The 17122-nt window shown below is 45.2% G+C and overlaps 1 protein-coding gene across 4 annotated transcripts; it reads right to left on the bottom strand.

Moving 5' to 3' along the window:
• Nucleotides 1–425: 425 nt before the first annotated feature.
• On the bottom strand, nucleotides 426–12863 carry pgap3 (post-GPI attachment to proteins phospholipase 3). Of its 4 annotated transcripts, none has more exons than XM_029247063.1 (8): nucleotides 12453–12863; nucleotides 10618–10715; nucleotides 9088–9240; nucleotides 8773–8835; nucleotides 8462–8523; nucleotides 8202–8338; nucleotides 7376–7580; nucleotides 426–907 (listed from the first exon to the last, which is right to left on the bottom strand). In XM_029247063.1, exons 1-8 carry the CDS (start codon nucleotides 12667–12669, stop codon nucleotides 781–783), a joined length of 1062 nt encoding a protein of 353 aa, XP_029102896.1. In that variant the 5' UTR covers nucleotides 12670–12863; the 3' UTR covers nucleotides 426–780. The 4 variants fall into 4 exon arrangements, with proteins under 4 accessions (XP_029102896.1, XP_029102894.1, XP_029102897.1 ...); XM_029247064.1 differs by lacking the exon at nucleotides 426–907 and adding an exon at nucleotides 5338–6056; XM_029247061.1 differs by having other exon boundaries at nucleotides 8773–9240.
• Nucleotides 12864–17122: the final 4259 nt, after the last annotated feature.

Genomic DNA, 17122 nt, shown 5'->3' with positions numbered 1-17122 from the left:
ATAGATAGATAGAACTTTATTGTCATTGCATAATACGGGTACACAGCAAGAAAATGCATCTACCAGAAGTGCAAATAGTAGAATTGTGCAAATGAACAAGTGCAGTTAAATATAAGAAATATATGTACAACAATTAAGTAAATAAATATGGCAGAGAGTATGTACAGAAGCTGTTGAGCAGGTAGCAGTAGGAATATATATAGAAACATCTATAGAGTACGTACAACAGTAGCAAGGATAATGCACCGTGTACAGATAGTATACATATTATATATCTATATTATACATACATATAAATATATACATTTATCCATATTATATACAGATATATACATATAGCTATACATATACACTAAGATAACTAGGACATGCTATGAATTAACAATTATTTATAATTATTATTATTATATAGAGATAACGCCGAAAGTACAGGGTGGAGCAGAACGGCTGATGATTACAGACAGTGAAAAACAGTAAAGCATCAGTGAGACATCAGTGACCTAACGGTGATGTGTAGAGTTCAGTGGGGTGATCGTTGTAGGGAAGAAACTGGCCCTGAACCTCCTGGTTCTGGTGCAAATGGCCATGTATCTTCTCCTGGATGGAAGGAGGTTGAACAGGTTGTAACTGGGGTGTGAGGAGTCCTTGATGATTTTGTGTGCTCTGCGCCAACATTTGCTATGGTGAAGAAGCTCAATGGCAGATAGTTGTGTGCCGGTGATGCGTTGGACGGTTTTCGCCACCCTTTGCAGGGCTTTTCTTTCGCACACTGTAGAGCTGCTATACCACACTGAAGGAGTTGGTCAGGATGCTCTCAATGATGCAGCGGTAAAATTTAGTTAAAATCTCAGGGGGGAGATGAGCTTTCTTCAGTGTTCTCAGGAAGTAAAGACACTGTTGTGCCTTCCTAACAGGGAGGAGATACAACGCCTGTCAGCATGGTGCTCCACCAACAACCTCAACCCTCAATGCCATGAAGACCAAAGAGCTCATTGTGGACTTCAGGAAATCGAGCAACACCAGACACCCCCCTACATCAACGGTACTGAAGTAGAGCGTGTCTCCAGCTTTAAGTCCCTGGGTGTCCACATCTCTGAGGATCTGTCCTGGCATCAGAGCACCTCAATTAGACCGTTTCATTGTTGTTACTGATCTGGCCAACCACTGTGGTATCATCTGCATACTTGATGAAGATGTTGGAGTCATGCAGAGGAACACAGTCATGGGTGAACAGGGAGCAGAGCAGTGGGCTCAGCACGCAACCTTGTGGGACGCCGGTGTTCAAAATGAGGGTTGAGGATGTGTGATTGCCCCACTTTACAGCCTGGGGTCTGTTGGATAGAAAGTCCAGAATCCATCTGCATATGGGTGTGCAGATAACCAGGTCACAGCTTTGTGATCAGTTTATTGGGAATGACCGTGTTAAATGCAGAGCTAAAGTCAATGAACAGCATCCTTATGTATGTGTTCTTGTTATCCAGGTGAGTGAGGGCTGAATGAAGAGCAGTGGAAATGGCATCCTCTGTTGACCTGTTTGGGCGGTAGGCAAACTGGTGTGGGTCCAGTGTAGGTGGGAGGCCTGCTATGAGGTGACTCAGTACCAGTGCCAATAAAGCAAATCAGTTTACATAACAACAGGAAAGAATCATACTACACAGTTTCCCAAAAGACTTGAAATGTTTTTCACTGTGATATGCAAAGAATCTAATGTGTGATACTATCTTTTAAGATTTCACACAATTACACTTGTTAGGACTTGCTGCATGCGCTTGGTCACAATATACTGCTTCATTATATTACATGATTGAATGTTCACTGTAATCGCATACATCTCATGAAACTGCGTAACACAAAGACATGGAGAAACGCAGAGAGATGTAGTGTGGAGCCACAGAAGCACCAAACTGCCTAAAGTGAATTCATCATCATCATCATCATCATCATCATCAACCGCTTGTCCCATACAGGGTTGCAGGGAGCTGGAGCCTAACCTGGCAACGCAGGGCGTAAGGCTGGAGGGGGAGGAGACACACCCAGGATGGGACGCCAGTCCGTCTCAGGGCACCCCAAGCGGGACTCGAACCCCAGGCCCACCAGAGAGCAGGACCTGGTCCAACCCACTGTGCCACTGTGCCCCCCTTAAAGTGTATGCATCTATAATAATTCATATTGCATTTGTACTGTATATCATTGAATATTTTTATATACATTTGTCTGACACTTTTCTCCAAAGTGCCTAAGCTACTTACAATTATTCACCCATTTGTAGAGCTGGGTAATTTTACTGGAGGAATTTAGGCTAAGTACCTTGCTCAACGGTACTAGAGCTAGAGGTGGGATTCAAACCTGTGACCTTTAGGTCCAAAGGCATGGGTTTCCTCCCACAGGCCAAAGATATGCCGTTCAGGTTCACCCACTGTGTGTGAGTGACAGACCGAGTGTGCGTGTTCCACTGATGTATGGGTGAGTGACCCGTTGTAAGTAGTGTATCTAGCAGTGTAAGTCACCGCGGTGAATAAGGTGTGTGGGCTGATAACACTACAGAGTTCATTGGAAGTCGCTTTAGAGAAAGTCTGCTAAATAAATAAATAAATAAAAAAAGGCACTGGCTTTTCCCTCTTCGCTACCAGTTGTATAAAGTAAGATTTGAGATTGGAGGGGCAACTTTGTGTTGTGCATTGTGCTTTTTATTTAATAATTAAAAAAAGGGGGGAGGGGTCCACCTCCATCTGTTCCTAAGAAAAGTTTAAGTCTTGGGGGGTGTAAGTTTAATACAGATCAGAAGTGCTGTGGCCCAGCTGTGCATCTATTTGTAGACATCTGAACATATATTTTGCGTGACCTTGTTTCGAAACGCACTGTGACACAATATCAATATTTATACGCTCTTTCCACATGAACGTTATCTTTACACTTTAAACATGAGGTCCATATTCCACGATTAGATATGCAAACATGTCTCAGTGCAGGATTAATAGCAGAAAGACTGCTGTCGGAGCCCCGATCTCACACCCTTGGGACAAAGCAGCGAACTAAGTGAGATGACGAACATTGCTGTGAACCAAACACTTAAGGCAGCTGGAACTGTGCAGTTTAGCAGGAATAAAAGGTGGAATAAAAAGCCTTTGTCCAGTAATACAATGACCATCATCATCATCATAGAGAAAAACAAGTGACAAAGTTTAAAAAAAAAAAAAAAAAAAAAAAAAAAAAAAAACTACTACTATGCTGCACTTATTGTAACGTATATATATATATTTTATTCATTATTTTTAGCTACAAACCAGTGTAATTATTTACACTGTTAATACTAGTGCATAAAGTGAGTTGTGGCGGTGAAGAGCATGACACTGGAAGCGAGTTGGAAATTAGAGAAAAACATTTTGTAGTAACAAGACACTTTATTAATTGAATTGTTAATTAAAGCTTCAAATCACAACCATGTGGTGTCAGACAGGAGAAAGATGCATTTTAGAGGACAACACGCGGTGCACAAGGCAGCAGGCAGGGGAGCGCCGGGCCAGGGGACGCTGCTCATGCTGGCTGGTTGTGACGGGAAGGGGTGGTGGGGTTCTACGGCACCGGGGCAAATCTATGAGTCAATGTTGACGAACTTTGTCAGCAGCAACAGAACACAATATGTTAAGCAATGGCAGGAAAAGAAAATAAAAATAAAAATCTGTGTACTTCCTGTATGACCCATTTACCATAGTGCTGTCCCTAAAGATACTCCAGTATTTGATTGTCTGCCGTCCATAGGATGCAAACTTAATTCTGATTTAAAATGTAAAAACCCCATTAGAGCAGCACAACGTGACGTACAATATGGCACATTTTTAAAGGTACTAATGGTAAAAATTTTCTTTAACTGATACTGCAACATGACTGTGTGATCATAAAAGGAGACCCCCACCCCAAAATAACTGACACAATGCTCTGGGTCGCCACTTCTCAGCCCCTTGTCAATCGCCCCTCCTCCCCCCACACCACCACACCACACACACATACACACCTCCTATCTGAGGCTACCTGAGGGGCTATATTTACTGTACTTGTAGGGTTAATGGAGCTCCAGAAGAGCGGAGGCCGGGCTGCACAGGGAACCTCGCTGCTTCCTCTCCGTCTTTGCATCAGCTCTCCTTGCGTCTCTCGCTGAAACCAAAACGACTGCAGTGCACGCTGTCCCGCAGAACGCTGCTCATCCTAAACGTGTTTAGTATGTAACCCCTCCCCCCACCACATCGCACACAGGCATAACCTGGGCAAAGCGGTAAAGACGCACAGCGAGAGGGTGGGTTACCGGGGGGGGGGCACACAGCAGTACTCATCTGGGGTGGTTAATGTGCATTTTGCTTTCACTAATCACATTCTGATTAATAAATCCTGAAAAGAAAAACCAAAAGGCAGAGGAGAGAAAATGGCACTTTAAACAAAGCGTGTAAACGATGACAAAAATTAAAGTGAAGCGACACCTCGACGCTGCTGTTCACCGACAGTCACTCGTGATCCCGGCCAAACGACAGCTCTCAAGCACAAAGACTGCGCGGAAACGAAGACCTTTCAAATGAGAAGCAAACTGTGAGCGTGAGGGAACCGTGGACAGAACAAACGACGCGACGCCGGGTGGCGAGAGGAGTACAGCGGCGCTCCGAGAGGCAACACAAGTGCGTTCGGCACCGTGGCGAGAAACGGGCAGAACAAGAGAACAGCTCCTCGCTGAGGTCATCCTCTCCGTCTCCTAACATATTGTGCTTCCTTCCGATCCCGCTCCACCCCCTCGTGTGCCCCGGGTTCGAGAGCCTCGAGCGCTCCCCATCAGCCTCGCGCTTAAAGGCAGTCCAGGTGAATGACATAACGTTAACACATTTGGCAAACGGACATCCATCTCCAAAGAGCATCAGGTCTGTCGGAGCCCACGTGGAAACAAAGCTCATGGGTGCGAAGTCAGAACGTGAAACCAGAGCAGTCTGTGAAACGGTGGGAAACAGCAATTCGACCCACAGGACCCCGGTGAACCCGCACAACCCCTCGCGCTCACTCAACTCTAAAGGCACCTTTTCGTGGACCACTGCGCTGGACAGAGGACACTCTGGTTAACATCCTGCGGTTCGGCGGATGCCGAGACGGTCACCTGCTGGCTCCTCTCCTCTAACCACTGTTACGTCACACTGAGCTCACAAGGCCATTTCAGCACCAGTTCGCCCAACTCACTCCATTTCCAAAGATGCTTATTTAGTAAACACACTTCCTGGACACTTGTACTTATTCCAAACGCTTCTTTCGGATGCGAATCCCAAGCACCACAAGATACACACACGCACGAGTACACACACACACACACACACACATCTTAAATGGCTCAGTGACCAGGAAAAAAAAGAGAAACTAACCCTTAACTGAGTGCAGCAAGACAACAGTCCGCCAGCTATTAATTTTTTTAAAAGATATCACAGCTATCATGTACCTATATGAAATAATGCCTCCCATCGTTTTAATAATTAGTGAACTATAACAGCACTAAAGAATCATTTATGTCTTTGTATAACAACTGCAATCCACTTTTAAGGTTTGTGAATTCACTGTCTTTGTATTTGGCACAAAGCGAAGACCGAGGTCCGTCTGCGGTGCTGGGGGGTGGGGAGCCGTTGTGCCTCTAGATTTTGTGTCCAGACCGTGAACAGCCCAACATTGCACATTAAACCTGCTTGTCATTACTGTGTGGTTAACTGGGGCCGTCAATCGTATCCCGTCAAGGCAAAGCTCAGTGAAAGCAAGATTCAGGCATGTTAAAATAAAGCGGAACAACATGAAAACAAAATCATGTTCAAAAAAAAAAAAAATGGACCAATTCCCAACCAAAAAAGGATCAAATCTACAGCTATGGAATTCATTACACAGCAAATAAAAAGTGCAGTTTAGGGTGGTGCTCGAACCCCGTGCCCTTCTGGTGCTGACTGCTGTTTTGGGAAAGACGGCGGATGTGGCTTCACTCCTAGTCCACTTTGACCCCCGCCTTCTCGGTGTTCAGCAGGTACAGGCTGTCCTCTATCAAGAAGCTGGAGTGGAAGAAGGGGGAAGGGGGCAGGGCACGAGTTCACTCGCTTCTGTTCTCTCAACACTAGATATGAAAATATGAAAATGAAAAGAGGCGAGATCTAGTAAAGCACAGCTTCGATTCTCAGGTAAATGCCTGGTAAATCCCATCTTTCCACCACATGTCTACTTTGTCAGCACATTGTTGTGCGGATGTGGCCGTGTTCGTTCGTTCATTCATTCCTCAGTCAATCAACCAACTAACCAACCCATCAGTCATCCATCCACCCACCCATCCATCCAGTAAAGCTGCCATCACTACACAGCCGACCGTGGAAGATGAAGTTGAAGAGATGACTAAAAACTGAAACCCTGCACACGAACAGTTCATACTTCTCTCCCAATACAGGGGTTCTCCTCGAAATCTTACAAATTCTTTGCTTCACCTCGCTAATAAAACGCAGTGATTACCAGGTTAATGCCATGGTTACGGACCAAAGCGCCGCACTTGCGGTACTCAGCTGTTAAGTTATTTTGGTATACATTTGTTGCAAAAACATACTTGGCATTATAAATAAACACCAGAGCAGCAAAATGAATTTAAAAAAAAATGTAACGATTACTCAGTCAGGAATGCAATGCAGCGCATGGTTAGTTATGTTAGGCTACTTTCTGCCAGTTGCCGTTACATTAGGTTAGGAAATGGTTTCGATGGAAAAAGTGGGTTTTTCGATTAATAAATGTTACTGCATTCATCCAGCATACATCTGGACCTGTGTGTGAAGTGCGCTGCGCCGCTCCAGTAGCACTATTCAAAAAATGTACTTATGACCGCAGTTTGCACTTGTGAACGGGGTTCAAATACGGCGCCATTGCTCATTAAAGCGTGCCATTGTTGAGCGTGTACGGCGATACCCCGGTAATGACTGTAATGTGTCCAACCCAGGCGAACAGGAGGACGCTCTTATTACCCACGTCAAGGGACGTATATCTGAGAGCCGAGGGGCTGTCAGGTCATAAGGGCGCCGTGAACAACGTCGCGTAATGAAAAAGGAGCCACCCACCCCTTTCTTTACCACACCCACAGTGCGCTAAGCAGATGTAACACTACTATCGCGACTCTTAGGTTGCTCATCTGACACTCATCCAGTGTCACTTACCGTAGCTTGGATTTCACCCCTTCCCACAGAAGGTGCCCCGCTGGACCTCGAAGAAGCAAACGTGCAGGTATAACACGCGCTCCTCCGCTGCGAGTCGTCCTCTTTGCGTCAACACACTACTGGAGGACAGAGTTCAGGCCCCAGGCCCCGAACCCCGAGCCCAGACCCCGGTGAACCCTCACCTGTAGAAAAGGAAGTGGACAGGCACCGTGCTGAGGTGCCACACGGCGTGGGCGTCCAGAACCCAGAGCAGAGGCGGGAAGTCGAGGAGCTCCAAGAGGGCCAGGGCGTGCAGCAGCAGCACCACCGAGCCGCATTTCCACCAGTAGGGCAACGTGCGCCGGTTCTGCCAGCACCAGCACAGCCACCACAGCAGGTTGATCATTCCTGGTCCGGGACGGAGACGCAGAGACGGCAAAGTGACGCAAAGTGGGAACGAACGGCACTCAAAAGGAAGCGTGCTCACCGAGTCGATACGCTTCAGTAACACAAAGTAACAAAACAATTTATGTACCTTTTTTTTTTTTTTTTTTGCATTTTCTTACATTAGTCTTACTTTTGGCATCAGTTTGTACTGTATGTCAAGTTGCAGAAAAATATTCCACATTCTCAAAATGAGCAAATTCTGACAAATTTTGCCACCGGGTTCCCCAGTACCTTGTAGGATCTGATGCTTTCTAGAAAGTTCTGGTGCCTTCTAGAATCCTCCAGCAGCTGTAGAGCACCAGACTAAAACTGAGACTCTGGAAGAACTCGTGACATTTTTCTAGTCAGTAGACTTTAACCAATCACAGCCAACGCAATAACGACATATCTAACACCTCTGAAAAATTCTGCTGCGCTGTGTAATCCTACACCCGGCACAATGTGTTTGGGAAAAGGTGATCGGGATGTAGAACCTCCGCTTGGGGACTGACGCTGTTGGCAATGTTGCTTTGGCTACATTTTCGTACTTGGGTGCAAAGCGAAGGTTTAAAAAAGTTCCAGGAGTTTCGGTTCGGGCTTTACCGATGGAGGCGTTGGCCGCCATGTTGTAGCCGTAGTCAAAGCTGACGAAGGTCAGATAGGACACGTGGGAGGTGAAGAGGAGGATGAGCAGCACTCCAACCACGCTGGAGACCCCCGGCCTGCGCAGCCCCAACGTCCTGAGGAGAGGAAGAGCCACAGCGTTCCGTGAGAAAACCCGCCATTGCTTGGGATGCGCTGTCCAAGCAAGTGCGACACCCGACCCCGGGCAGAACCGCGGCGCCTGTGCGCCTCCGGCTTACCTCACACAGCACAGGTAGATGGAGTAGAGGATGACGGTGGAGGCGCAGAAGTAGTCCATCTTCTGCAAGGGGAAGAGGCAGGAAGAGGGACATCCTCAGAGTCCACTTCACTGGCACCGGACTCACCGCTCTGCCCCAGAACTGTCGAGCACTGCTGCCACTTACATGTATTTGTAACATCAGAGAGCAATTTCATTCTTTTAAACGTTGGGGGAAGGAAGCAGCGCAAATGCAGGCTGCACCCCAGCGGCTCACTAGCCGAATGAACAGCGCAGTGGCAGACGTGTGGGGAAACGCGTACGAACATTCACCTCTGTGAGATACGTGTCACGCGTGTGGAACACTGTGGACCAGAACCAGGCGTTGAGAGACACCTGAGACAGAAAAGAGGCGTTACGACACGTCGCTGTTCGACACACAAACGTTCTCAGGTCATCTCGTCCAGTTCTACAGCTCCGCCGTGGGCCGTCACTCGGGGAGGCACACCCCACCGGGGAAGAGCGAATACAGACACACGCATCAACTAGTGTGTGTGCAGTCGGCCACCTGCGCGCAATCGGGGGGAGTGCTGTTGAACCGCGACTGCGGCATGGTGGTGCGGTGGGGTGCGCGGGTCGCTCACTGACCAGCGAGAAGGCCGTGATTGTGTGGTACATGGGGCTCTGGCGGGGCACGGCACTGCGATAGCGCAGCAGCATCAGGAGGCAGGCCAGGCCGTTGAGCAGCGACGCCAGGGCAGACGCTGGCTCCTCGAAGCACAGGAAGCGCACAAAGGGCCACTAAGTGTCAGGCAGAAAGATGGGAGAAAGATGGTGAGATGGTGTAGTAACAAAATCATTAGAGAACAAAAACAGTCCAACTGCAGAAAACGTTCGGTTGGCACCATCTACAGAGATGAGCCATATAGGAAGAATATTTTACAGATATTTCAGAGAACCTTTCAAACAGCGCTGTGTCACATTTATTACCCTGAGGCTTTTCTCCAAAGTGATACACTGATTCACCAGACAGTGATTCACCCATTTAAACAGCATGAGACTTTATTGTACCGAATCAATTCAGGGTAAATACCACGCTCAAGAGTACTACCGCAGGAACCGGGATTCAAACCCGTGCCCTTCGAGCGTGAAGGCAGCTGCTCTACCCAATACGTGACCAACTGGCCCAATGTGTTCAGTAACCGGTCAAATAATAGAAGTTTTGGACGCTTCATTCAAAGCCCCCCAGATGATCTAGAAGAACAAGAGTCGATTACATAAAAATATTTGTTAATTACACGCAAAAACCGCAATGGGCACCATTACAGCTCAAGCTGACATAATAACCGTGCTGTTCTAGTCAGTGATACGAACAGCCACAGCAGTCTTACCAGTAGCATGACAGACTCAAACTGAGAAAAATCACTGAAAATTATCACTACTTTTCTTTAGCTGGAGTGAAACAACAGCGATTCACTACAGGGACTGAAGAACATGAAGGCTGTGGTTCGAATTCCACTCTTACCGCAGTACCCTTGAGCAGTTTAATAATGACCCTCTTTTGCTGCAGTAAAAACACCCTGTAGTATGAATGGATGAAAAAGTGTCACTTTGGCTAAAGCAGCAAATGAATACTGTACATTTCAATATACTGAACCTTTACAGGCACAATGACAAGAATTTCTCTACAGCCAGCTGTTCCAGATGAGATCAGCAAGTAAAAAGAAAAACACATTGTATTTAGAAGACGATACACTTTTGGAGGACATTTATTTTGACATTTTTATATAACTGTTTAAAACATACATTTATAAATACTAATAATAAAAAGTAAACAAAGTAATATTAATAGATAATTACTCAAACATAATCTGTAAATTTATTTAAACTAAGGAATGGAAAAAAAAATGTATTATCTGAAAGAAAACTGGATGCACCAGCAGAATGTGAGTGAAGTGAAACATTGTGATCCCACTGTAATTACCCGGATTCCTGCATTAATTACTTATATATGGTCTGATCTTGAACCAAGTCAGTTTTAACAAGAATAAGTTCAATTATTTCCACATTATTAGTTGATGCAGACTGAGTTTGTCTATTATTATGACTTAGTTGAAGATCAGAGTAATTAATGGAAACAACTAGTAGTAGAAGTAACGGAACGACTCGGCTTCTCACCTTGCCGTGGAACTGCGGCACGCTGTACCCTTCGGCCTGGTACAAGCCCACGGTGGTCCACATGCACTGGTACCGGCAGTCATCGCGACACGTCCATCCTGGGAACGAACAGGCGCGGTTAAACACGTAATCGCCGGTGGGCTGTGCGCTGCTTAAGGCGTCACCCTGCAATCACAAGGTCCATGGTTTGGATCCCACACCTGCCTACTGTATTGACACATTAAGTATACCTATATGATCAACTTCACAGCGATTTACCAGTTTACTTAACGCTGTAAGTCACCCTGGACAAAGGTGTCAGCTAAAAAAAAAAAAAAAAAAAAAAAAAAAAGGTTAATTGCTGCTGGACCAGAACATCATTTGAAAACGAAGAGTTCCGTAACACCAGGATCACGTAAATATTATTTACTCGCTCATTTGTGTCGGGACTAAAAACGCTCATCGCGTTTCACACCAACTTATTTCTAAGAGTCAAGAGCCGAGCGATAAGTCTCTAATATTCAGGTTCTCATTCAGAGTTTCACATACAATTTCACTTTTAATACAAAGTTGGAGGCACAGTGGCTGGACGACAGCACAGAAGTGCTTAAAATGCGGTAAACTGGTATCAGTAACTACGATACATTAGTTAAAGAAAAAATTAACAATACATCTGGAGGTTTTTTTTTTTTTTTGCTGCTCAATTTACCATGTTGAACAGCATCACGGTGAAGGAATGAGAGGAATGTGCCTGACCAACCTGACCAACAGTTCCTTTTAACACACACTGTTAGGACACTGGCTCACATGTTACAACTGGCTGAGTCGCATGTTTTCAAAGGTACAAACATCTCCCAGTTCGTTTATTTTTAACCGGATTTTCATCAGTTTTCTTCTTTAACAAAATTTCTGCCCACATTCGATCGAGCATCCGCTACGCCAACAGATAGCAGTAATGGGTGTTGCATCGGGTTAATTCAACTCACTTCGACTGTGTTTACAGCTGGTGTCCAGTGTTTATGAGTACCGGTGACCGGTAGCAAGATGCAGAGCACTGTATGGGTTTACAGGATTAAGAATCAACACTCAGATCTGAATAGGAGTTTCTGAAGATGTCAAACCATTATTTTCTGTGTTTTTTTTAAGCAAATTAGTTTATATATTACTGTCGAACAGCTGACAGTGGTTAGAGTTGCTGCCTTTTGACCCCAAGGTCACAGGTTTGATTCCCACCTCCAGCTGTAGTACCCTTGAGCAAAGTACTTACCCCGAATTGTTCCAGAAAAATTACACAGTTACATAAATGGGTAAATACGCTAAGCATTAAAAAACACTAAGTTGCTTTGGAGAAAAGTATCAGATAAATGAATAAATGTAAATGTCACTTTGAAGTTGGTAAGAATGTTTCTTGCAGCTTCCCTGAGATTTTTACAGAAAGCATCCCATAAATACATCAAGAGTCATCAGCATTGATTCGCTGTAACCCTTGATTCATTTTGTTATTCATGTGGACTCGGGCTAAGTGACACATGAGTTGCGAACAGAGCGAGTTACGAACACTCTTCCAGCCGTGTCCCGAACGTGGAGGCGCTTTTCTGCACGCCACCTTACCCTGGTATATTAGTAACAGTGTCTGCCAACGAAATCATGTCACTTGCACACATCTACGAGTCAGCAGAAGCACAAAGAAAATAAATTAAATAATAAAAAAAATTAAAGGAGCACAAACGCGAACACGTCGTCTCGAGTGCTGAGCGCAGCTGAGCGGAAACTAAGCCTTAGTTAATAATAAATTAGGTGCGATGCGATGCGATGTCGGGGGAGACTCAGACTGAGCGGAGTCCGTCCGGACTCACCTGTGAGCGCCATGTAGGGCGGCTGCGCGGACTGGAAGGCCCTGAGCCGTGCGCCGGTGCAGTTGGTTCGGACACACTGCTTCTCGCAGTCCCGGTACACCGGCTCCTTGTCGCCCTGCGAGCCGCGCACCGCCGGCGCCCGCAGCAGCACCAGCAGCAGGCTGAGAAGCAGTAGCAGCAGGCAGGCGGACGCGGACAAGGGAGGGGGCGACGCCATGCGCTTTATTATTTATTTTCTCTATTTATTTAATTGTATTGTTTTTGGCCGTTGTGGACTGAACAAAAGGCACAATCAGAGGAAAGAGGCGTCCGCCAGCGAGGCGCGCCCGCGACGAGCAGCAGCCCCTGAACGCATCACTGCCTGCAAGAGCCGAGCGCCTCCCGACGAGGAACTGCCGCTCTGACCGGGGCGGTGCGTCGCACGCAAATGACGTAAATCGGCAACGTTCCTGCGCGAGACGTCGCGGGTTCCCGTCGCGCGTGGAGTTTTACTTCGTCGAGGAGCGCGAGCGACGAGTGACCCGTTCTTGGTTGGAGACGTGCAAGCAAATTACAACTTAAAAAAAAAAAAAAAAAAAAATTAAACAGTTCAAACACTCACAACACAAGAACATAAATCCAGAACAATCAAACCTAGCCAGGGAGAAGTAAACAAATTGAAATAAGTAAATAAATAAAATAAATACACAAAAATAACCAGACATTACATCAACACATTAATATTACAATAATGTACAGTCTTAATGGCCTTCTTATTACAACTTGTGCCGTTCTTTGCTGTTGAGATAATAGAAATTATTTTTCACCGACTGTGACATCACCCACCCAGCACACTTTTACGGGGCTGACAAAAATTTTACACACACACATTCACACACATTCACACACACGCGCGCGTAAGGCCCGTCGTGTTCTTTGGTGGTCTGTCTGTGCCGTTTTTGCCGTTTACAGTATCATTCTATCTCTTAGAGCCATTAATGCTGGTTAACATTACGCGTCACGTGACCCAGCAGCTTTTTACCTCACAGTGTCACAGACTGATTCATAGTAACAACAAAATATCTCCCCATTTCTATTTTTAAAAGAGCAATAATCAATGTGAAGAAAGCGACATCAAGACTGTGATTATAATCTGAATTAGAAAAAATTGTTTTAACAGATCATATGCCTTAGGTCATATGTGTTTAGGTTTCACTGTGGTTAGCAGATTATAGCCCAGCATGGTACAGCATGGTACAGTACAGTACAGAATATGGATATCCAACAGACCAAGTGTATGACATTAACTAGGTTAGAGACGATTTCAGCTACGGACAGTGTAAAATACGTTTGCCAACTGCCCGTCATTTTGTGAAAAACGGCCCGTCAGCGACAGCACACATCAAATGATCAATAATGTCGACCGTATGCAAGCAACTGTAATGGAAAAAGTGCCTCTTATAGCCAAGACACACATTTTCATCCGTATTTCATTTCAAACACTTATGTTGGCATGTAACCATATGACCTCGGACCCAACGCACTCTATGTGCGTATCAAATATAGGCCAATCGCAAGTAAATTGGAGCTATAAACACAGTGGGAGCACAAGGAATGAAGTGTGTGTCACGCTCACGTGCTGTTTGCCGAACACGTTGGGTTCCGTATGCAACAAACAGAAATGTCAGAAAAGATGTAAATGAAGGGGGTGATGCAACAGGTAGTGCTGGGATACTCACAGCTCCTGAGGTGGGACATGGGTTCGAATCCAGCTCAGTCTGTGTGTGTGTGTGCGCGCTCTGAATTAGGCTACCCGAGCCTATCCAGAAAGCATAACTTGCGCGGTGGAATACACCCTGGACAGGATGGCAGTCCATCGCAGGGCAATCACACACACTCATTCTCTCTCCCTCAGACACACACACACACACACACACACACACACACACACACACACACACACACTACATGTCTTTGGACTGTGGGTAGAAAGTGAAGCACCTGCAGATAACCCACACCAGTGTGGGGAGAACATGCAAACTACACACACCCAGAACCAGACTGAAAATCTCATCCAAACCCACAGCCCAAGAGCTGCTGGTGCTCACTGCTGCACCACCATTCCCCCCCCCCCCCATCTATGGTGATAATGTGAAATATGGGTGTTTATGCTGTCTGTACGCCTTGGATTTGCATTAAATTTGAGCTTCCCATGTAAATTGCTACATGTTATGATGCTACTTAAAATAAATAAATAGCATCAGTGTTGCCCAGCAAACAATTTCTTTGTGTGAAAATAGTCCCAATATGCGCTAATGTACAGAAATAATTGTGTATTCATACTGGAGGAGCAGCAGCTTTGTAAACTGGGTGAGGAATACCAGTATGGACCACATCGCATGAGAAGCACAGCTTTTGTAACCTTCAGCAAAGGTCCAACTCTTTTGCTCCTCCATATACTGTATGTTGTTTAAAACCTTAAAGGCTACAGTAATTGCATTCCTAGAATGACATACAACATTTTGGCCATTTTTGATTTAACAAAGATAGCTGGCTTGCATGGAAGAGAGAATTGCGTGTGGGTCCCTGTCAGTATTTTCCCACATTTACCCTGATGTTTGTGTGCCGTGTGATGTTCTATCGCTATGCTTCAGACATACATTATGAACATTGTACTCCTCAGCTCTACTCTCTCCACTGCATTTCTGTTGCCGCTAAGATATAGTTCAAACCTCTCTTCCTGATCCCTACATAACATATACCCACATTCCTTGTTATTCTGGTAGATGAGTGGTTAGAATTGCTGCCTTTAGACCCACAGGATTCAGGTTTGAGTCCCACCTCTAGCTGGAGTACCCTTGAGCAAGGTACTTACTGTGATGTAATGTAAAGGTTTATATATATCTCCAAATATATATGTATATATATATATTACTAGGAAGGTGATTAGGAATTGTCGATAAAGTTTATCCAGCTACTCGTGTGATGAACATTGGTTCATAAAGAGGAAAGAAACAAAATAACTGTACTTAGGAATCACACGTCCGCATCTAAGTGTCTCCTTCTCCTAATGAAATGAGCACATTGTATTTTCTATGAGATATTCATCGCTTTGGAGAAAAGCGTCTGGTAAATAAATACATGTAAATGTAAATGTAAAATTACCCAGTAGTATAAATGAGGGGTGGCAGGGTGGCGCAGTGGGTTGGACCGGGTTCTGCTCTCCACTGGGTCTGGGGTTCGAGTCCCACTTGGGGTGCCTTGTCCCATCCTGGGTGTGTCCCCTCCCCCTCCAGCCTTACGCTCTGTGTTGCTGGGTTAGGCTCCAGCTCCCCAAGACCCCATATGGGACAAGCGGTTCAGACAGTGTGTGTGTGTGTGTGTGTGTGTGTGTGTGTGTGTGTCTGTGCAAAAATGGGTAAAAAATTGTAAGTACAATAACTTTGTAAGTCACTTTGGGGAAAAGTGTTCAGTAAATGTACTTCTATGTGCTGCATGGCTCTCTTCTTGGACAAATGCACAGTATGAACACTGGCTGTCTTCAAATATAATGTAAATACATGGACATGGAGGGGGTGCGGTGGCGCAGTGGGTTGGACCACATTCCTTCTCTCCGGTGGGTCTGGGGTTCGAGTCCCGCTTGGGGTGCCTTGTGACGGACTGGCATCCCGTCCCGGGTGTGTCCCCTCCCCCTCTGGCCTTATGCCCTGTGTTGCCGGGTAGGCTCCGGTTCCCCGCAACCCCGTAGAGGATGGGCGGTTCTAAAAATGTGTGTGTGTGTGTACACGGACATGGTTGAATCTGTCATGGATCTAGCGACACTTGCTTCTGAGCCTTTGCTGTGCTCTTAAAAACTTGAAATCCACTTTACACCTGAGGAAACTGAGCTGCCTCTGAGTGCAGTGTGTTCAACCAGTAGCAGCTGGGCACCATTAATAAGGAGCTGCTACACGTGGCTGAAAATGTTAATGTGTCACAGCTCACAATACAGCCTCATCCCCAGTCTGCTTCTGATCGACATGTAATAAAATAGAATATGATGTGTAATATGTGTCATTAAGACCAACACGTCACAATTCATTGCCATTAATGCAGTCAAAGGGTGTGTGGAAGACCAGAAAATGTGCAATTATTGTGTACGGTTATGTTTTCTTACACCTCTGGATATATAAGGGAAAAGGAAACGATAAAAAAAGTATGTGTGATATTAATTTATTAAAGAACACAGTACTTAGGGTATGTGAGCAACAGAATGCAAAATGGTTATTTCATTCATCCAAAATGTGACCCATTTAAACATCAAGACACACATTTCCAGTGTTTATTTTTCCAACAGCAAGATTAAGTAGCAAAACTACCAAAGTTCTCTGCAACAATTGGACCAGTCAAACAAAGTAGCAAAAATCATAATTCTGATTCATGTGTTTATATTTTATTCTAGTAAATGACAATGTGACCGCTAAAGTAACATTCTTTTCAAAGAAAAAAATGTGATATGTCAAAAGTTTCCATGAGACTTTTAATGGGCTACAAGTAATATGCAATTAAACACAGATCTTTGTCATTATACATAGTAGAATATAAAAAGTATTTGTTACAGGAAAGCAGCAGTTTTTTTTTTATATTTGCAATCAGCAGAATATTTTTTATAAGGAGATCTTAACATGGTGTGCATTCTAAAGCCCTTGTCT

Source organism: Scleropages formosus, chromosome 20 (assembly GCF_900964775.1).
Source record: "Scleropages formosus chromosome 20, fSclFor1.1, whole genome shotgun sequence".
NCBI lineage: Eukaryota > Metazoa > Chordata > Actinopteri > Osteoglossiformes > Osteoglossidae > Scleropages > Scleropages formosus.
Note: the sequence above shows the minus strand (reverse complement) of the source record. Positions and strands in the feature narration are given on the sequence as shown.